The 23,143-nt window shown below is 41.2% G+C and overlaps 1 protein-coding gene across 1 annotated transcript in view; it reads right to left on the reverse strand.

The window, feature by feature from the left end:
• Positions 1–18,274, reverse strand: part of MUC5AC (mucin 5AC, oligomeric mucus/gel-forming) — a 62,071-nt gene extending 43,797 nt beyond the window's left edge. The window contains exons 1-12 of the mRNA XM_060276363.1: positions 18,142–18,274; positions 14,181–14,300; positions 10,918–10,986; positions 10,032–10,293; positions 9,471–9,585; positions 7,747–7,837; positions 6,501–6,610; positions 6,064–6,280; positions 5,377–5,502; positions 3,639–3,756; positions 2,470–2,608; positions 852–962 (exon numbers count right to left, since the gene is read on the reverse strand). Of these exons, the coding sequence (XP_060132346.1) occupies positions 852–962; positions 2,470–2,608; positions 3,639–3,756; positions 5,377–5,502; positions 6,064–6,280; positions 6,501–6,610; positions 7,747–7,837; positions 9,471–9,585; positions 10,032–10,293; positions 10,918–10,986; positions 14,181–14,300; positions 18,142–18,214 (1,551 nt within the window). The 5' untranslated portion in view covers positions 18,215–18,274. The remainder of the gene's footprint in view (positions 1–851; positions 963–2,469; positions 2,609–3,638; positions 3,757–5,376; positions 5,503–6,063; positions 6,281–6,500; positions 6,611–7,746; positions 7,838–9,470; positions 9,586–10,031; positions 10,294–10,917; positions 10,987–14,180; positions 14,301–18,141) is intronic.
• Between the last annotated feature and the right edge of the window lie 4,869 nt (positions 18,275–23,143).

The raw sequence follows: 23,143 nt of genomic DNA on the forward strand, positions 1-23,143 counted from the left end.
GAAAGTGAAGATAATGATGAACAGGTATGGTTAAAAATATCATATTTACCATAGGAAATATGCGCTTGTTTCCCTGTTTCCCTACTCTTTTCATGCACATAAACTGCCAACAAAATCCATATTGTATTGCATCTGTAGCAGTGAAGTCTCTGAAGCCAGCTGATTGTACTGGAAATGGACTGTTCACGAATGCTCCAACTGCTCAGGAAACAGAGCTGCTAGAATGTCTGGAATAGCTTTTATCGGGGAAGGGACAACTGTCAATTGACTGGGATTAAATCCTCGCACAGCTCTCTATGGATCAGAGTAGCTTTGTGAGGCAGTCTAGAGAATGGGAAGAATCACAAGCAGATAAGGAAGCTAAGGGAGGGAGGGAGAAACCGGAAGCAAGTAAGTTGAGGGCACTAGGCCAAGAAACAGTAACCAGAGAAAAGGATAGATATGGGGAAGGACACTTGAAGAAAGGGGCATTGGAAACAAAGAAGCGGGAAGGGAAGGAAAATGTGCATGAAAGGAAAGGTGGTGGGCTTGAGGTTGTGGGGCAGTGGGCCTGCAATATTATGAAATCTAGACTGTAAAGGAAAGGAAATCTAGACGGTAAAGAAAGGACTTACTGTAACCTAGAGGGGAAATGAGGGCCACAGAAGGGTACTGAAGTTCACATTCTGATTGGGGCAGATCAGCTGGTTTATTGTTAGGAGCAGTAATTGAGACTAGGAGATAAAACTGAGCAGTTCTACATATTCTGCATAAGAATGAACATATTTGCTGTTTCACTGGGGGCGTGCCTCTATAAATCAGTGTGTAATCTCCCTTTTAAGCATATAGTGGGCCTTGTTTTCCATACTTACTGTCTGTCCTCCATCTATGCTGATGGCGATGCCTTTCAGGCAGGTCTCGGTGTCTGTCAGGCCACACTTTCGAATTTCTCCCAGAACAGTGAAGGCATTACTGTCGCAGAGCTGGAAGTGAAGAATACAGAGTGTAGGCAGCATGCAATGCCTGGCTTTTTATATAACCATTATCGCATTTTGAGCTACCGGTAGTTGGGTTGTTTATTTAAAATAATGATAGCCTGCCCTTCATTGTCAATATGGGGCAACGTCCCACAATTAAAACAATATAATCCTAACATTTTTTTAAAAAACAAAAACAAAATATGATATAAATAAGACTAAAACGTGATAATTTAACAAGTCAAATATCATACTGAGCTCCTATGGAAGATTAAGAGCTTGCCTAAACAAACATACTTTACCTTGTATTTGAAAGGCAAGGAAGATCAAATAATTGGCATTTCTCTTAGAAGGGTGTTTCACAGAACAGGAGCCAATGCTGTAAAGGGTCTGTCCCTTGCTCCCATTGATGTTTCCTTGTAAGGAGCTAGCACAAGAATAGGGCATCCTCTCTATTATCTTAATGGGCAAGAGGGCTCATGGGGTAAAAGAGCTCCCAAAGTTTTGCTGGACCAACACCAACACCTCCAGATGCTGCTGAACTACAACTCCCATCATCTCTGACTGACTGGAGGCCACAAGATCCCCATCCCTGGCTTAGGGCTTCATACAGGAGGTAATCTGAGGAGAGGTGCTGATCTGAAGTGAAAGCTTCTGGGCTGGATGTAAACTAAATTAGTCATACTTTAGCCCCATTGAAATTAAGTCATGCTAAACTCAAGTCCCATTAGTTTAATGGGAACTAGGTCCAACTAGCTTAGACTCAATTGGCCTTGTGTGAGATGAGCCTTGTCAATGCAGCTGTGTCATTCAGATATAGCATACACATGAAATCCAATAGGGACTCAGACTCAGGATTTTCCAGGCCCCATTCCATCTCCCCAGCCACTCTATGTGCTTGGTTTCCCAGTCTGAGGAATACACTGCAATACTTAAACAGCAGTGAATTAAACTAGTCTTCCCCAACCTAGTACCCTCCAGATGTTTTTGGATTAAACTAGTCTTCCCCAACCTAGTACCCTCCAGATGTTTTTGGATCTCATCATCCCTGACCAGGGCCATGCTGGCTGGTGCTGAAGGCTGTTTAACAGACCATTGTATTTTAATATTTTGTTGGAAGCCACCCAGAGTGGCTGGGGAAACCCAGCCAGATGGGCGGGGTATAAATAATAAATTCTTATTCTTATTCTTATTATTATTAGGGGGCTGTTGACCAAAATATCCAGGTTGGGGAAGGCTGAATTGAACAGTTGCATATGAAATCCACGAAGCATGACAACTGCAGTTCTTTCCTATGGGACTTTTGCAAAAGCCTGCTGACATCAACGTATTTATTTTATGTTGGACTCTTTGCTGGTATTTCCTGTGTATAGAAAATTACTGTTGATGTCAATTGCTTAATTAAATCAAACCTTTCCCCTGTGACATTCTAACCAAGCCATTTCGATCCCTGCATGTGGGGATTTCTCCAATGCAAAACCTCCCCAAAAGTTTAATATTGCCTTTTGGTTACCTTAGTTAAGACATAGCTACAGTCCCCAAAGACCGAATAGCGTTTCTCATCAAATGTGGAGATGTGGGAGCCTCCTTCAACAGAGCACATTCCGGGGCAGTCAAGGCTGACACAGGCCCACTGGCCTCCGGTACATGTACTGAAAAGAAGAGAGTGGTGTGCATCAGGTGACAATGTACACAAGGAATGATACATGGAAGGAAGAAAGAAAATGAGACATTGCACTACCTTTGTAACCCAAGAAAATCCTTAATAAAAATAATTATTTAAAAAAAGGAAGAAGCAAAAAAGAAATGTACAATAATTAAAGCTAGGCTATTTTAATACACTTATTTCCATTTCTTTAAGTGCTGCTGTAGGGTGTGGTCTTTTATTAATGAACAACTTTTCTGTAGGTAATCCAATGTTCCTTGATGAGCTATAGCAATGTTAATAACCGTTTTTGAAAGACGTTGAAACAATAAACAAGAAATCATAACCCCTGTATTCCTGAAGGCTTCATATTTCAAAACACACTGCCGAAATGGGGCCCTTTGGTTAATTTTGGAATAGAAATGGATTGATGTCACATATTTGAACAAAAGCCTATTTAAACCTGCATCTCCTTCATATACAATATGAATGCATTCAATGGTTTGTTTGTTTTTAAAAAATGGGATTTCTCCTCCTCCTCCTCCTCCTCCTCCTCCTCCTCCTCCTCCTCCTCCTCCTCCTCCTCCTCCTTCACAATTACATTAACCTGCTCCTAAAATATCCTCAAATATCTCCTCTTCTTTGTGAATTTTGATGTCAAATATACCTGGAGATATATCCTAGAAACAGTAGGATATCCTTTGAATATGGATACCTGTACTTGACATTCAGCCATATTAATTCACTCATATTAATCTGATGCCTGTCAGCTGATGTTTTTTCAGTATTTTGTAGCTTATTTTATGAATTCATTTCATTTCATTTATAGTCTACCTTTCTTCTGTCATGGAACCCAAGGGAGCATCCATGTGGCTCCATGCTGCAGTGTTTTAGCATTTGACACAATTGACACTAAAGTAGTAAACATCAATACTGGGATTCTTTTTTTTTAATACCACAACATTCTACACTTGAGTCATTATTCCCATCACATTTATTTTTTAGCCAATAGGAACGAGCAGATGTGGGTGTCTTACCATGCAGTGCACTGGGATGCAAAAGAAGCTCCAGGAGAATAAGTGTCTCCATTGTAAGTACAGTGACAGTCCTTCACAGCGATGCAACCAGAGCTGCTTATGTCATCAAACACAGTGCCTAAAAGAATAAGGAGCTAGGTTAGGTATCAGTTTCATTGTTTTAAAGATCTGTGAGGCACATTACACCATTCCACTGACTTTGGTATTGTCATGCCAGATTCATGATGGCAATCTACCATGTTACCATTTTCCAGTAGCTCGAGAAAGTGGCATTGTGGGAGCTGCATTATGTGGGATGTAATGCACTGGGAGCAGTCAAGTACAACATTCCTTGTTTTGCTAGAGTGCACATGCAAGGGAATGTTTGGTCCAGCCAGTCAAAACTTCCTGTTCCTCCTGGCCTGGAGCATCCTTCCTTGCATGTGACTAGTAGGTGGGCATGACCTTTTCAGACCTGGTAAAAGGCCAAGCCACACTGCTACCTTCCCCTTTTCAACCTTCCCGTTTGTTCTGTCTGCATCCTACATCACCTGGACTACTACTGCTGGCTGCCACAGCAGTTCCCCATGTTATCTCCCCTACGGGGTAAACCTGTCTGTACATGTGTGTAACTTTAAGCCTAAAGCCTGCCTTCAGGGATCACGCTGTGCTCTGCCTGATCGTGAGTAAAACTACTTTTTGTTACATATGAATAAGACTGTTGTGTCTTTATTCATTTAGGAGGGATTCAAAAATGGTCTTGCCAGGAATATTAGAGCATATCTCAATCTGGGCTACCCAAATTGAATTGTTTATTGTCTTAAGAAACTCACATGAGTTTGCAACCAGTTTTCTGCTGCGTAAGAAGGGGAATGCACTCTGCTAAGTGAATAAACTTGCTAGCGCAAGTTGGGAAGGATATTAATAATCAATATATCCTCTCCTGCCACCCTCAACATTCCCACACTTTAAACACCTGGAGTTGTGTGTGTGTGTGTGTCATAGCTGTCAAGTTTTCCCTTATTTTAGGGGAAATTCCCTTATGCTGAATAGGATTCCTCGCGAGAAAAGGGAAAACTTGACAGCTATGGTGTGTGAGTGTGTGTTCTTGACCAGGTTTGCTTTGTTTTAAGAGCATACAAGCTACCATGCTGGATCAGTTTGTTGAGCCATCCAACTGAACACCCTGCCCTCATAAAACTTGCCAGTCATTCAGTCTTAGCAAAGTTCACAGGAAAAGTTTCCCTCTTTCTGCTAATACTAGAATTAAGCATCACCCACTGAAACAGAAAGTTACTCAGAATAGCACCAGCACTTCAGCATTGAATAAATAAATACATGCATTTTTTTAAAAAAAAATATGGCGGAAAACCCCTGATCTTTTTGATTGTATGTATTTCTATTTTGCCTTTCTGTAAGAGTGTATGACCCTTCCAGCAAGAAGTATTAAAAATAATTGAAAACATTTAAAAAATAAAATAAAATATGCAAAGAAGTGTGCATATATCAAATTTTTAATTTGCCTAGCCACAAAAGCACTCTATACTGTATAGATATATAGAAAAAGTAAGATCACAGAAGGAAAATAAATCCAAAAGTGGGGGGAAATTAAGAACCACCCTTAATTTTCATAGCAGAGGATAGCAATCATGACTATCTCATTTAAAACTGTAACTAAGGAAGCTGTTTTCTATCGAAAGCTATTTCTTAATACTCAGAGCCCCCGCTGTCAGCCTAATGCATGTGTTTGGTGACTTACCTGGGGGACAAAAGCAGCCATCTGTACAATGATCTTCACAGAGCTGGGATCTTTCGGGATTGGTACAAGTATTAGAACAGGGGGACCCACATTCCTGGTGCACCATATTGAAAGGGCATGACTTGGCTGAAAGGAGACATAAATTATGAAACATTAGATGACCTGCTATGTAATTTTTGTGTTTGTTGTTTTCTTGAGGTGAAATTGCTTTAAACAAATGGTGTTTTATGTTCTTGGGGGGGGGGTTAAGCAGGAGTATAGAAAACAAGCCCATTGAGGGGAAAATTAAGAAACTGGGTATATGTATACTGGGCAGGGACAAGAAAGCACACTTCCAATACATGAAGAACTGTCGCACCAAACAGGGAAAATGTGTGTCTTCAGCTGCCCCAGAGGACAGGACCAAATCAAATGGGCTTAAGCTACAGGGGATAGATTTCAGTGGAACAGGAGGAGAATCTTTTTTGATGGAAAGTTCTATTCAAGAATGGAAGCCATTGCATGGGGTTGGGGAGTTCCCTCTCACACTAGAGGTCTTTAAGCAGAGGCTGGGCAACCATCTGTTGGGATTACTGGATTTTTGCATCAAGCAAAGATTTAGGCTAGATGGCCTACAACAGTGCCTCCCACATTATGATTTGATGAGTCTGACCCAGAGAGGCAGAAGTGCCTTTCACAGATACTTACCACACAGATCTTCTGTCCTCCATTCCATTGGCAGTCCACCAGCATGGGCACATTGCCGGGAGTATTCAGCAAAGGTGTTGCAAATGCAGTAATCAGTGGCAGACTTATCACAACTGCACAGGTCTTGTATGCAAGCATCAATGTAATCTTGTACTTCAACCAGTGCATTGCAGCTCATGAATGCTTCACCAGTCAATACCGTTTGGCAGACAGTACTCTGGAAGTAGGAAATAGACAGTGTGTGTAAACAATGGGCTTCATAAAGTACCAGTTAGCTTTTGAACTACTACTGATTTTAACCAATGGTATTTGTAAGTTAGCATTTATTTCCAAAAGTTCATTGTCTCAGTTTCTTCTGCATTCCCTGAAGACAAAGCAAAGGGAAAGAAAATATCAGATCTCCCTTAAAAAGAAGGTATAACAAAAAGAATCCTTACAAACTCCTGGCTGCAATTGCTTGCAGCTGAAGGGGAAGGATCTTGGCATTCTTCAGTGGGTCCGTCCATCTTCTGCATGTTTCCAAACTGCACAGGATTCAGTTTGATGTCTGCAATAAGTATGAATAGCATCATTTTCAAAATGGTCATCCTAAAATTGTAATTAGAGCAGGAGTAGAAAGGGTAGAGCCAACCCTACCGGTCCAAGTTGGCACAGGCCACAACTTTATTTGCTTTATGCCACATACGTTTGGCAGATGGATGCAGAAGCAAGAGCTTGAGCCCATGAGATGATGGCCAGGTCAACTGCTGGAAATCCCCACCCCTACCCATCTACCTCAAGAAAGCCCAGATTTTGTCCCATACCTATGCATTAACAAGTTGTGATCAATCTAACAGCTATAGTTCCTACTAAGGTCACTGAGGGAAAAGTAAAAACACCCACATCTGTCTGCTTCATCTTGTTGGCAATCCCAACCAAGATGCCTTCCTGGCCACATCAAACCAGAAGTTGCTCAAGATCCATAGTGAATTAACTCCCTGCTGGGTGGGCTGTTATCCTTTAGGACAGATGGGTAGGAGCATATGGCCAAAAACAGAATGTAGGTCTGCCGTCTTTCAAACTTCCATGAAGGAATACTACCCACGTCTGCCTTGAAAGATCGTGCATCCCAGACTAGCACCACATAGTGGCATAGGTCAGGGAGACAAGATATAGCCAGATCAGAAAGTTGGAGGAGGATGTTCTGTGCTACATCATTACTCTCCTTGCTTGACACAAACTCAGGAAAGGGCCATAGCTCAGTGGTACAGCAAGTGTTTTGCATTGAGAAGGCCCCATGTTCCATTTCTGGTGTCTCCTGGTAGGACTAGAAGAGAACCATGTCTGAAACCTTAGAGAACTGACACCAGCCAGCATAGACAGTGCTAAGCTAGATGGATGGGCCAATGGTATAAGGCAGTTTCCTATGTTCGTATATTTGAAGTTGGGAGCCCCATTCCCACATTGTAAAAAAATAATAATACTCATGTTTTAAAGATGTAATAGACCATTTACACAATTAGCTACAAAAAAGACAGGGGAAACAAAAACTGCAATTTTTGCAAGAGATCACTTCAGCAGACGAGCCTTGGTCCTTTCAAAATGCCACACAGCCCTTCACAAGTGTTTGCCAAAATAAAAATTGCCGTCTTACAAATGAACTTTCAGAAGCAATAACAACAGTGTGCGTTTTTGTATACTTACTGTTAGAAACAAATTCATTGAAAGTTGAGATTCCATTGAAGTCTCCACAAAGTCCACAAGTCTGATTAGCATATTTCTCATTCAGTTCAAGCTAAAACAAATGGGGAAAGCAAGAGATAAGTATAGTGAAAGCACAGAATGCTGAATATGATGAATAAAAATGAGAGCGGATGGCAGGTTTTGCATGAGAGTGGTGAACTACTGATGTAGATGAACCCAATATTTACAAGCTCATAACTACCTGATTTAACTAATTTCTAATGGCTGATTTTGATTACTCTCTATTCTTAGAACAGTTCCCCCTTCTTCCTTGAACCCTTCTGCACCACATCATCTTCCATGTTGGTCTGACAGGCATAGCTGCCAAGTTATCCCTTTTTTAAAGGGATTTTCCCTTATGCTGAATAGGCTTCCTCGCGAGAAAAGGGAAAACTTGGCAGCTATGCACTGACAGGCTCCCCAACCCCCTGGAACAGATTTGAGTGGGGGCATGTGGGGCTGAAGAGAGAAGAGGGAGATGAAAAAAAGGAAGCACACCCATCACTTCTGCCTGTAGGAGTGTCTGGTTAGTGCAGCTGTGCCTCTTCAAGTTTTGATCCAACCCATTGAATTAGGATAGCAACATGATGAAACATAATGACCAGACCACCAAGGAAATGATCCAAGAGCTCAAGAGAGCAAAAGGATATGTTGAATAATCATTCCGGTTCACAATATCAGGCATGACTTATGAAGTCACTCATGAGTAAAGGTAAAGGTACCCCTTACCGTTAGGTCTGGTCACGGACGACTCTGGGGTTGCAGTGCTCATCTCGCTCTATAGGCCGAGGGAGCCGGTGTTTGTCTGCAGACAGCTTCCAAGTCATGTAGCCAGTCTGACTAAGCTGCTTCTGGTGAACCAGAGCAGCACACAGAACGCCATTTACCTTCCCATCAGAGCGGTACCTATTTATCTACTTGCACTTTGACGTGCTTTCAAACTGCTAGGTTGGCAGAAGCTGGGACCAAGCAACGGGAGCTCACTCCATTGCGGGGATTCGAACCGCCAATCTTCTGATCGGCAAGCCCAAGGCCCAGTGGTTTAGACCACAGTGCCACCTCACTCATGAGTAAACTAAAAAAAAAACATTTTTAAAAAATCGCAAGAGTTGTAGCTATCTTTACATTTCACTTTTAAAATAGTCTGAATTTAAGTGCTGGAGTGCCTGGCGTGCTATGGTCCATGGGGTCACGAAGAGTCGGACACGACTAAACGACTAAACAGCAACAACAAGTGCTGGATTGTCCTTGTGCTTTTATCTTCTAAACTGTGTAGCTCAAGCATAGCTGCCAAGTTTTCGCTTTTCTCGCGAGGAAGCCTATTCAGCATAAGGGAAAATCCCTGTAAAAAAGGGATAACTTGGCAGCTATGAGCTCAAGACCTTTCTCCAAAAGATATGCACTCAGGAATGCTGATTAGATGAGAAAAGTGATACATTTTTTTTTTAGCAACAGCTTTCTTCTTGTTTCCCCCCTCTTTACTAAGAAGAAGGTAATCTTGCATTAGGTAATCTTCAATGCCAGAAACAGACAAGTTTGTTTTCCCCTAATTTCAAAACGAAATGGATGGCATCACATCTAAACTGCAAATACTTTAAATCACCACTTACTTGCTAACAAACACAAGATAAATAGTGCCATGGTTGTTTGTTACAAAACAGCATATTGAGCATTCGTATTCTTACCAGAAGGCCACCCTCTTGGTTCCACATGATCACCAGGCCTAGCTTCGAAACAATTTTCAGGTAACCTGAGACTGTCTCCATCAAGATTCCCAAGTGGTTGTAGGGCAGCTGGACACTGGAGATAAAGCAAATTGCAACTGAAGGTGGCAAATAGAAAACCTCTCATTGACAAAAACCTAATTCATCTTTTTAAGAACATACATGGCATCCATTCAATTTAAACAGATACATGGTTCAAGCATATGAAATACCCCATTCTTATATAACTTGAAGACTGATGTGGCCCAGGTCTAACCATGGCTATTCTCATGGAAAGACACTTTTCTCTTAACACTTTCACTTATAAATCAGCCTTACTCCAGCACTTTAGGTGCCTGATGACAGGATCGTTGCTCTCTGACACACGGGAGCCTGTGAACTAAAGCTACAACCAATAAAAGCTGTGGCATTTATAACCCACCTTGGACTATCCATAGCTGTTTGCTCCTGCACCACACAGCCACTCTGTGTTGTTGCCCCCAACAGCATTAATAAGGTCATTAGTAAAGTAACTGAACTTACTGTTCTGCATTGACAGTAATGGAGTGTGAGGTCAGTTCAATGGCTGCTCCATCAATTTTTATGATGATATGGCTGATAACGGCAGCACTCTCAACCACAGAGCGCCTTATTTGGATGTTGAAGTCTTCATAATCAGATTTGCAGTGGGAGGAAAAGACGTAGTTGCAGGTTCCAGGGAAATGGTAGATGTCCCCGTCAAAGGTCTTGAAATGGAAGTTGCCCCATGTGCTACACACTCTCCCATTGTGAGCAGAGTTTCCAGCTGTGGATTCAAAATAATCTGTAAGGTTCTACCCAAATCCTTTGCTCACCCACCCACCTATCCATTCATCCAGGAATCATCCTCAGTTTATCTTCAAAATCTACATTCCTATAAAATACGGCCACATTATATTCTTTTATTTGCTCTTGATCTGTTGTTTGACCTTGAAGGGAAGCCCATGGGTTGTTTCCCTTTCCCTTGTTTCTCTGTAGTCCATTTCTAACCAGTATGATACTAAAGTTCAGTTTTGCAATCTTCCTTTCTGGAATACAGCTGCTAAAGAGCCTTTGAAGTGAATGGAACAGAACTTGAATCAGTGGGAGGAATAGTTCCATCAGGGAAAGCATTTCAGCTTGTCATATGGAATAATTGCCCTCTCCTCTACTCCACCTCCCCACCGCCATTGGCTCTGGCGAGCTGAGAGAGTGCCCAGATTGGGGGTGGGGAGGTGGAGTAGAGGAGAGGACACAGGGGAGATGGGGAACAGTAGAGGGGTAGAGGCCCATTGCACAAGTGGAAGTCCTTGCATAGGGCTGCCACTGATGGGACTCATTTGTTGAATTTCAACCAGTGAGTGGAAGATTATTGTCTAAAACACAAGAATGTTGTTTTTGGTCCACTTACCTTTCACAGCCAGAGTTGTTCTCATGGATGGGATGATGGTCACAGGACTACGAGATGGTGTGACAAAAGCTGATGGAAATAAATATGATTACAGCTTGTACCAGCATTTCCATAATGAAATAATAGAGAGTCATATATCTCCAAATCCATATGATGAATAAAGCTCTAATGTAGTTTCCCCCTGCCTGGCGCTCTCCAGACCTTCTGAACTACAACTTCCACGATCTCTTGCTGTTGGCCTTGCTGGCTGGGGCAATGAGAGTTCAACTATGCTTCTCAATTCCCCTCCTTTTTTCCCCTATTCTAGATAGTGTGGCTTTTAAATGCAAATTCTAGTGAGCTATTAAAGGATTCTAAGGTAGAGGCCAAGTGGCTGGTGATGAAATCCTGAGATTTGTCATACTGATAGCCCAATCCTGTACATAGTTTACCTGGAAGTGATTTGCCAGTGAGTTTACTGAGATTTCTTCTCAAATAAGTAGGGATGAAATTTCTGCTTAACAATTCTTAACTAAGATATGAGGAAATATTGGTGTCACACTACCTACCACTTTCTGCAGAAATAAAATGTCAAAAGTGTTAAGTCAGAATTGGCACCAAATACAACTTGTCAAAACAACCAAAATGGTGCCAACTTTACTCATGTAATGAGGCTCTTCTCATGTGGAGCATACGGTAACTGAATATGATACTAGCCTCTTCCAGGTAAAACTAGTCACATTGAAAATTAATTGCTTTCCCTTTCCTTTGTGAAAGGGCATCACATACACTGTGAGCAACGTGAGAGGGATTAAATTTTTTCCACTGTGTTTGGCTCTCAATATAAATGGAGGTAGTGGAACAAAATGTGATTATGTTTTATGGAATATCTTGTTGCTGAACTTGCATACAAAGAGATTTGCACTGAATGTATCTAGGCATAACAAACAGCAGCATCTATAATAGCATGGTCTTGGTCTGGATTACATGTAACATGAAGCCATCGTATGTTGAATCAGAGTTGTTTGTTTGAATATTCAAAGCTGTAGTCAAACAGATTAAGCATGGTTTGGTTTCTGGTAACAAACTATGACACACCATGGTTTGTTGTTGACTTTTCAGCCATGGCTTATTTTAACAAAGGTTTGTCATTTTGTCCAAACCCAGAAGCCTTGCTGCTTTGCCTTGGTTCATTTGGCCATCCTGCCTGAGACAATTGCCAAGTAACAGAGGCAGAAGAGTAGAAACAAAACATACTTTGGGAAAATAAACTGTGGCTTGCTTACTTGTCTATATAAGATGATATGTTGTGGTTTGTTAACCTAGCCATGGTTTAAACGAACCACGGTTTAACTGTATGTGTAATTATAGCCGTTCTGCGTTGCTACACTGAAGTAGCAGTTCATTAAACCTTGTGTGAGATGAAAGGATATCAGCATTTGAGGGTTTCCCATAGGCATCTGGGTGGCTACTGTGAGAAGAGGATGCTGGACTAGATGGGCCATTGACCAGATCCAGTGGGTTCTCCTTGCCTTAGCCTCTTTTGTCATTTCTGAAATCTCATTATGGGCTAGCCATGATGCAGGAATTGCTTTCAGATATTCCTACACCAGTGCTTGCCCCTTTGCAGTAAAAGTATAGATTCTGTTCAACACAAGGGCTATTGCAACATACAAGAAGAGAGGAGGGAATAGCACGTTTCCTCCCTTCCCACTAAGATTCACCAACACTTGTAGTTTAGGTGGGACTGAGGTGCCAGTCATATGCAGTTTTTTTATGGAAGAATTTCTACAGTTTGAAACATAAAGCTTTCTACAGTTTGAAACATAAAGCTTTCTACAGTTCCTCCAGAAAGTCCCTCTTTTCTGTGTTGTTGTTTTTTGAAAAAATATATAAAAGATAATGAGATCCAGAAAAGTTATAAAACATTAATTAGTGCAGCTCTTAGCCTGCCTTTAAAAGGAATACAAAACTTAACTCTTGAATCTTGGATGATTCAAAATGTGAATAGTTTTGATCTTTTATAGCTCCTACCATGATTGGATTTATGAAATGAATACCATAGGTTTTTTTAAAAAAAGAAACCACTTTGGTTATCCTTTGCATAACTTGTGTCAAAGAAATTTACCTAAGAATTCTTTAATTCTATTTAACTGGGCAATATTCAAAGTTAGTCATACTCAGAGCGGACTCATCGAAATCAATTGATGTAAGTAATTAAGTCCATAAATTTCAGAGGGTCTACTCTGACTTCGCTGGCTATTTCCCATCATAGTTTGTAGAGCGTGAAACCCAATTAATGTTAGATTAAGGCAAAGCAAGAGATAATCACCTATTTCTCAGAACAGATAAATTTGATTGTAAATTGCACAATGTGATGAAAGCCAGTGTTCAACAGCACATTTAACTCTTCCATTGAATTCAAAGGGGCTTTACAGTGTTTGACTTTGGCTGGGTCATGGGCTGTGTTCCTTTCTGAATCTCTTTAACTTTGGCTTCTCCCTGTCAGTTCTGTTCAAACTTTCATTCTTACTTTAGTTAAAAGGGAGCCAGTTTTTATGCATATTACGTAAAATGGACAATGTGCAATTTATTGTAGAAAGGAAGGTATTCTTGCCGGTGAGCCATGCAAACAGCTTTGTCTAATTATTCAAAAACACAATCTAACATTCTTAGGCATTTCCAAAATGATAAAATTACTACGCGGATATGCTGGACCTGTCCCAGTTGGGAGTGATGCAGTTTAGAACTTCTAAGCACAAAGGGATGTATTAAATGTCCCACTATCATGGGTGTACCACATGGGTGTACACCCATGCTCACACAATATATTTGTGTGCTGCGCAAACACCTATGCTATGCAAACATAGTTCTAGATTAGCATGAGGGTGTTTGCTTGCTCTTTGACTGATGGAAATTAGCATAATCTCAAGATAAAGAAAACTTTATCCACTGTACACTATCTAAGAATCAAGCCTTAAGACTCCACATGTTCCCAAAGATAACAAATTAATAGCTTGAGGAGCTCAGTTTTCATTTTCAGAATGAAAAGGAACAGGTGCAACTCAGAGGAGTGTGCAGTCATTCACTTTGCTAAAGCAGAAAACATTTAGCTTCAGTTTTGCCTCATCTCTGCCTACTAAGTGGCTGGGATGCAAAACTATGTAGGAATTTAAGGCAGAGACCAAGGATATGGGAAAGGCGGAAATAATTATGGCTTGGCAACTGGCATTGCAAGCACGTCTGGCTAGCCCTGGAGTCCAAATGAAGTTAGAAACACCTACGGTCATCATGTGTCGGCTGCACAGAAGGATAGTCGTAATTTGACTGCTGCTGATCATACTGCTGGTCTTCATACTGGGATTGCTGGTCTTCATACTGGGATTGATCACCCTGGGCGTTGACTGTGGTAACAGTTAAAACAGTGAGAAAGGGAGAATTATTATGGACTGCAACAATTCTGCTAACCAGCAAATGGCAAAGGCACACGATTTGACCAAACTTTAATTAATTTCTTTATTAAAAAATATTTTTGCCAGGCCCATCAACTTAACAGCTAACAACCAAAACTACATACAAAACATCATTAGTGGGGGAACGGGCATCAGCTCAAAATACAATTTTCAAATAATCAACCAGTCTCCTAAAGCCATTGATTCCCTTCCTCTTTCAAAAGCCCAGCTAAACAAAGTTGTTTTTAGCATGCTTTCTGAAACCAAGAATAGAAGGGGCACTCTGAAGTCTAAGCATCAATATTTTAAAAGACCTGTCCTTTGCTTCAGACCATGGAGGCATATTGTGCATGGGTGTCTCAGCACACAGGCAGGCTCACATACAAGTAGGCAGACCCACAGATTTGATCTCATGCTAACAAAATGAATTCCAATAGGGACAAATGTCAGGTTCTACACTTAGGCAGGAAGTACCAGCTGCACAAATTTAAGATGGGGGACACCTAGCTTGCCAGTAGTACATGTGAAAAGGATCTAGGGGTCTTAGTAGACCACAAGCTTAACATGAGTCAACAGTGTGATGCAGCAGTAAAAAAAAGAAAAGAAAAAGACCAATGCTATTCTAGGCTGCATCAACACAAGTATAGTGTCCTGAACAAGGGAAGTTACAGTACTGCTCTGTTCCGCCTTGGTCAGACCACACTTGGAGTCCTGTGTCCAGTTCTGGGCACCACAATTTCAGAAGGATATTGGCAAGCTGAAAGCTATGCAGAGGAGGGCAACCAAGATTAGCAAGGGCCAAGAAACCAAGCCTGGTGAGGAATTGGGTATGTTTAGCTTGGGAATGAGCAGACTAAGAGGAAGGATAATAGCCTTCTTCAAGTATCTAAAGAGCTTTCACATAGAAGATGGATCGAGCTTGTTTTCTCCTGCTCTGGAAAGTAGGACCTAAACCAATGGCTTCAAGTTACAAGAAAGGAGATTCTGGCTAAACATCAGTAAGAACTTTCTGATGGTAAGAGCTGTTCAACAGAGGAACAGACTCCCTCAAAAAGTTGTGGATTCTCCTTCATTGGAGGTTTTTAAGCAGAGGTCGGATGGCCATCTGGCAGGGATGCTTTAGTTGAGATTTCTGCCTTGCAAGGGGTTGGACTAGATGACCCCCAGAGTCCCTTTCAAGTCTACAAGTCGATGATTCTATGATTATCTGTGGCTTTCCCATTTGTAAAGCTTCAGATGCTTTGAGTTGTTAGAGAGTTTGCTCCACTGGACAAAGCATGTGTCTTACCACTGAGCTCTGACCCTTCCAGTAGAAGCAGAGTATCAAGGCAGCAGACCTTTCCCACTCTCTCCCTCACTCCACACAACTGATACTCTATTCAGATTTGTACTGCATGAACATGGAGGTTCCACTTAATTATTATGGTTAACAACCTGCCCTCCCTGGCTGGTTTTCTGCTCCTCTTTTAAAGTAACCTAAGAGATGCCTTCATCTTGCAGCATCAAATTCCATAAATGTGTGTAAAGTGATGAAGGACTTTCCCTTATCTATCCTGAATCAAGTGCTAATCAGTGTTGTTGGGTAACTCCCTGTTCTGGCATGAGAGAGGGAGAAAATGCCTTTCTGTGTCCACTTTCTAAACACAATTCATGCTTTTGTCAACCTCTAGAATTTACCCTTTAGTTACCTTTCTTTTTTGAAGAAAAAAGCCCCCTTCTATTCTGAGCTCACATTTCCTGAGTGGGAAGCTGCACCAACCCATTAATCCCTTGAACTGACCTTGCACAGTTAATGAGATAAGGTTGCCAGAACTGTGCAGAATTCATGTTCATCCACACTTCTCCTTGTCTCATGCCTAGAAAGCATGAGTCTCCTGAGTTTTCCATTTGCCAGACTGCTTTCCCTAGGAAAACCTGCTCTTTCCCACTGAAACAGAGCAATCATCAATTCATGGAAAATCCAGTTGACATTTGCTGTGATTCAGTTGTAAGGAGCGAGTTTCCCCAGAGGAAAGTGGTGGGACAAGATAAGTGTGGATAAGTCCTTCCAAATGCAAGTACACCACAGACTTATATAAAGACACTGGTGTGAATCAAGAGACTTAGTGGAGCAGACCCACTGAATGGGGCTTAAATTGGTCTGGAGGAACTTTACCCCATTGATTTGAAAGAGAATAAGGCATGATTAACTTGTTGTTGTTTAGTCGTGTCCGACTCTTCGTGACCCCATGGACCATAGCATGCCAGATTAACTTAGTCTGGATCAAACCCATTATGACGCATTGCCTATTTTATTTCCAATGCCTTTCATAACAAAACCCTGAGGTGGATTTTGCCCTTCAACTGCTGCAGCATCCTGAGTTGACATTTTAACTGAGCTTTGCATCCATTGCCACCCTAAACCAGGTGATGACTTTGATGGGAGTGGGATTGGTTATTAGACCTTTGAAAACTGTGTGGAAACTGACAATTGACTGAACACCAAAACCTATTTGCACAATTTTTTGCCACAGTGTAGCTTCTTGTCGGTATGCAAAAGCATACCAAAACATGAACCAGTTGAATCAGCCTTGGGCAGCTTTCTCTTCTGGACCACCCACCTTTTTTTTTTTTTTTAAAAAAGAAACCTAAACAAACTTTCCCTTACTTGCATACAAATCATGTGCAATTCTCCCTGAAACAGCTGTCCTGAATTCTATGCTATTTCTTCAGTATAAATGGGTAGGAGGTGGTATCTTGAATAAGGCGGATTTGTAATGATAGTGATGTAGTTCATTCCATGTAGCCTATACCAGCTGTCATGTGGTGGAGTATTCACTGTATTTACTGATGCCCGTATAGAAGATTGTAGCTGTAAGTGGAAACCATCCTGTTTCAATACACATTTGCAATTGAAGGGGAAGAGAGAGAAGTCATTAACTCAAGAACACTCTCTGTGGGTGCACTGCTGAGGAAATAACTGGCTCTGGGCTTGGCTGGTTTAGTTTTCAAATAGCTATGTATTGTGCTATTTTCAGAACCTCCTAGAGTTTGCATCCATTTTTGCTCTAGGCTCAGAAAGAAAATGTGAATGGAACTGGTTTTCGAAAGACTCTTGAAATGGTTCTCTATCAAAGATGCTGATAGAAGGAAAGAAGCTTTCAAACCTGTGTTTCCCTTAAAAGTATTGTCTCATTTTCGCAGAGCATTTTAGTTCCATGGATCACAATAGATATGTCCCTTATTTCAGAATACTTTGATTCCATGGAAGGACAGAGAAAAATGCTCAACCGGCATAAAGTTCCTATTCTGGTGCCCCTTTTCTGTATGGCTGATCTCAAACATAACTGAATTTAAACTGGAGCTTTGCCACTGACTTCAAAAGGCTTACCGTAATTATGCGATCATATGGTTTTTCTCTTTGCCTTATTAACCTGCCAGGTTTGCTCCTTTCGACAATCACATTTTACAAACCTCATTCGTACTAGCAAAAATCAATCAATCAGTGTCTGAGCATAAAAGATGAAACCAACTTTTAATGGCTTTTATATTGAGGCTGATCTACTTACTGATCATGGCCTATTGATCTACCAAAAGACTGCCTCGGGGCACTGGGGCAGTAAATTTTATTACCCTAAAACCTGAGCATATTGTCATTAGAATGGTGATAGGAAAATACAGGGCAAATATGTTTAAAGTCCTGATTAGATTTAATGAGGCAAAGCAAACAAAATCACTGTAAAGTCCTTCGGACCATGGAGAAAGGAGGCACTAGCTGTTGCCCAGGGAATGAAGTTCCATTAAAGTTTCCTACCTTTTTGGCATGTTAAGGCGATCACTAGCATTGGTATCCATAGTGGTATCCTTGCCCCCCTGCCTGTCCCCATCTTGGCTGGGATTCGGCAACAGGTACCGAACGACAGGCTTCTGAGGAGGCACCTGTCTGTTGATGACTCTTATATAGCAGGAGTGTGGACTTTGGCTCAGTTCCCAGATTGTTTCACAAGTTTCCTAAGAGGTGGGGCTTCAGAGATTTTTAGCAGGTGCATAGGTAAACAGATGTGCTTTTTTTTACTCTGTCAGGGGCTGGCCAAGTGTATTTGCATCTGGGGAGGAGTATTAATTTTAAGGGACTTTTTTTTTCCTGTGAAGGAACTCATGAGGAACAAGCAGTGGAGAACATCCTTCCCTTGGGGCTAATTTTTGTTAAAACATTTTTGGAAGACCTGTAAAGCAAATGTAATTTTGGAATGCTTAGAGGAAACTGGCTGACTTATAGTGTGTGTGTGTGTGTGTGTGTGTGTGTGTGTGTGAGAGAGAGAGAGAGAGAGAGAGAGAGAGAGAGAGAGAGAGAGAGAGAGAAATTGTTCTAGGACATATCTCATAATTGCAGCTCGCATAATTTCAGAAGAGGTTTTGTGTTGATTGCTGTGTTTGCTGGGAATGGCGTGGTAACTAAAATTACATGAAGATTAGCAGCCCAAAAATTATTTATTTATTTGCACAATTTTTGGACTACCCTTTCCATCTAGTCAGGAGTGAGTGCTGAAACCAACATTCGCTGAAATGAGATCATATAAAATAAAAATAAAAACAGAATAAAAATCAAAGCCTGGGCTGGCCCAGGACATTTTGCCGCTCCAGCCCAAACTGAAAATGCTGAATCCACCTCTTACTCCACAGCCACCGTTGTCTGGAAGGAGCCAGAGAGAAGTGGGTGGTGGGTGGGTGCGCAACGGGTGAGTGGTAGTGGGTTCACGGTGGCAGCACCCATCCCAGCTGTCTGGAACCTGCCACCCTGAGGTGATGGCCTCAACATGCCTCATAGGCACGCAGCCCTGATCAAACTGCTTCATAGCAATAGCCAGACAACATAGGCCTTACTGAAAACCAGTAGAGATTAATGAATGGCATTGTCTTTTTTTTAAAAAAAGTATTGAGTTTATGATAAAACATTATTTGGGGAGATGCCCATTTCAAGCTCCACAAGTTGAAGGGTAACTATCTGCAATAGGGCACTCATGGGTTTAGATTTAGAACCCTCATTGAATGCACCTCAATTGCGTATTTCAAGTATACTGTATGGGTGGGTACACGTTTAGGAAGGCTTTTGCAAACGGAAGAAATGACAACTCCTCAATCCTTCATGTTTAAACATTCACATTTCCTCAGTTGCTGTGTTATTCTGCTCAGTAACCCCTGGCAGATCAGATCTTTGCTATCGCCAAACAGGTAGTATAACTTCCCATAAATATTTAGATATAGTGTATATCTATCCATATGGTATATGTAGAAATGAAAAAGGTCTCACCTCACCATATTTTTCACATAAAATTTTATGAGCCTGTTTCCCACGTTGCACAGCAGAAATATTTTACCAGCTCTGTAGCTTTAGAGGAATTTATTTTAAGAAAGTACCATTGTATTCAGAACAATGTAAATGCTAGACAGTAAGCATTTTTGTAAGCAGGCCAGTGGTTTTATTTAAAGAACTATTACCTCTACCTGCTAGGCTCTTCGATACATGTCATCTCTTGTTGCACAAAGACAAGCACTTAATTCAACAGATCTAGCCCTGTAAGTCATGTTCTTGCTGAAGGGGATTTGTTTAGACTTGGCAAATTTGTTTGAGCTGGGAGAGGGTGGTGAGACCTTTACAAGGTGACGGAGAAGGTAATGTTTCCCTTGTACACCAATCGGCAGTATAATAAATTTGCACTGTACATAAGAATAGCTCAGCAAAGACCATCAATCACCTTTTGCTTCATGAATCACAACTCTGGGAAAAACCTATTGGCTGGATTAGGGTTACAAGAGATATTAGACAGAAAGAATGACGCCCAAACAAATGTGGACCATGTCGCAAATTACTCAATAAATTTGATTGTCAACAAGGCTCCAAATTACGGGAAGGAGGCAAATTATAATGGCAGAACTTTATGATTATCTTTCTAATACTCCGAAACAAACAACCCAACCGAATACTTACATATGAACAGTGCTACTCATTTCTGTCTTTCACTTTAACTTAAGCATTTGTGTCTGTCAACTAGAGACATTCCAGCCAGACAGGCTGATATGCATTCTATACTCTTAGTTACGGAATTTATGGATGTGAGCTCATTTACCTCAGAATCCAGTGGTCAAGCTTTTCTTGGACTGAACCACTTCAGGCTGTGCAGGCAGGACTAACAGATTAGCACATAACAAATGACAACTCTCTGATAGTCAAAATGAAAATTGGACAGAATCCTTTACATGCTAGCCATTCTGCAAATATATACTGGCCATCGATGAGCAGAGATGTGTGCAAAAACCAACCATCTTAGAATAAATAACACTAATTAAATACACCTCCATTTTTAGTTGCATAATTTAATTTGCTGTGAAGGCAAATTATGCCATCAGTAGATTTATGAAATATTTGTACTGATTTCAGTCAAGGTTGAGTAACATCCTTCAGGCACCCATGTGAAAGGTGCCATTAAAAGAACCTGTTTCCATGGGCAGTCTGATTATAGGATTTGGTTCATATGGCAGCGTTGGAAGCAGAAACATGAACCAAGGGCAACTAAAGTGTGGCTTTGTTCTTGGTAAATGCCTGTCCCTCAACAGCCATTATGCTATAGAATCTGCCTCTACTGTTTCAATGGCCCATAACAACCCAAAGAATGCCACACATAGGGATGGGATCGGGCATTCCCTGCACAGTGGCACAAGAACCATTGAGCATGAATGTTGGCAGCATTCCATAATCTTTGATGGATTCAGCCCCCAACCCATGGAGGAAACTTGCATTGGCAAGTTAATTTGTAATTAAACCAATGGCAACTTTAGATTGGCTAAATGTAAGCCATTCTTAAAACGGATGCACAAAAATAACTCAGGTGGAAGATGTTTCCATAGTGCTTGCAAATGATTCAGATAATGACTTCACTCTCACTTCCTGCTTCCCCATACTTTTTACTTCAACTCAACACATCTCTGACCTCCTCAGTTGCTGAAATGCATTCAGGAAACCAGTTGATTGAAGGCTTTTAAATATAACAGGCCACTCAAGGCATCTCCCATTAATGTTTGTGACGGAGGAATAAATGTCAAGGCTGGTGATGGGGAGGATGCTACAAGAAACAAAGCACTCAATAGTGCTGAGCATTTTGGTCAGTGGCAAGCACTGTGGCTCTGAGCAAGACAAACCAAGCGGCCATTGTTATTTTTGTTGCCATTGTTGTTGTTTGCTAAAAAGAAATAATATGAATAAACCAAGCACAACATGAGCAAGAATCCAAAAATGACCAGAAAGTATAATCCACATATGCTCTGTCTACTGATGTTAGACAGGTCCCGACATTATGCACATTTCATCAGATGCTAAAAACTCCTGTCTCTGTTCCCTAGAAGAATGGGTTGACTCACAGATTTCTTTGGGGGAACTGTGTTTAATCTGCATTATTTATTCTATTTGTATTGTTTTATACTGATACCATATTTGCTCAAGTTCAGTGGTCTATATATTTTCCACATAAATAAATACTAAAAGCAAAATTGGATGTTGTCATCAATGGAATTAACCATTCAAAAAACGTACAGAAATTGAGTACTTCCAACCATAAGAACGACAAGTAACAATTGACTAAGTCCTCCTGAAGTTACTTCAGCTGCAAGTGGCTGTTCAAAGGGCCATGGGATATATTGGATCAACTTCTCCAATGTCAGAGACATTAGAAACAGAGATCTGGTGATGGACAGAGGCAGCCATGGAAACCTCTAATACCCTGGTCCAACCAACATCAAAAGTGGAAGATGTCAGGGATGTGCTGAGGAGAATTAGGAAAAGAATCAGGCAAGCCCACACTCCCCAGGAAGGTGTACTTGGTGCCACCACCATTGCTTTTGGACTAATATTTCTTTTACCCCCCCCCCAACCATACACACACACACACACACACACACACACACATTTATATTTTGATCATTTTGTTGCTGTCTAATGATTTTATGCTAATCACATAGAGGATTCTGAACGAAGCTGGCCTTTCTGACCCAGCAATTGCACACAAACATTCTATGTGCACATTTCTTTATGGTCTAGGAACAGTGTGCACAAAAGGGCGCTGCAGCAGCAGTTCCAAATAGCTGGTTTCTTTATCCAGTGCTTGGAATGGCACATATAATGATTTGGTGCTGTCAGAGCAGATTTTTGTGCCAATGATCTATATTGAGCAGCTTATCAACTGCCGTGTACAGACACAATTGCACAACAGCTCAAGGCCAGTCCTTAGGAGTCTGCATAGACCTGAGGCCAATAGATACAAGCCAGTCGTTTCACACAGTGAACGTAAATATTAGCAGAGCATCAGCTAATATAATTTATCATTTCTACATGAGCGCCCCAGCAGCTCAGTAGTTCAGTGGTAGAGCATCTGCTGTGCATGCAGAACCTCTTAGGTTTAGTCCCCAACATCTCCAATTAGGACTGGGAGAGACCCCATCTGAAAGCCTGAGTTGCGAGTCAGTGTTGGTAACACTGAGCTAGGTAGAATATGGTCTGACTTGGCATAAGGCAGCTTCTTTGTTCCTGTGCAACCATTCTGGATTGTAATCATTATGTACATCCTCTTGGAACAACAGTAAAGTTTAGAAATACTAACTGATATGTCATTATTTCTCCTCCAATTCTTCATGACTTGGACTAGAATTATATTGTTTGACTAGAATTATATTGTTTGAAGAAATAGTTAAGGAGAAGCTGTAATTAAAGTAGCCTTTATTTCTTTCAAAGCAACTCACGAATCCAGCAACCAACTCATTTGACT

The sequence above is a fragment of the Zootoca vivipara genome, chromosome 1 (genome assembly GCF_963506605.1).
Source record: "Zootoca vivipara chromosome 1, rZooViv1.1, whole genome shotgun sequence".
NCBI lineage: Eukaryota > Metazoa > Chordata > Lepidosauria > Squamata > Lacertidae > Zootoca > Zootoca vivipara.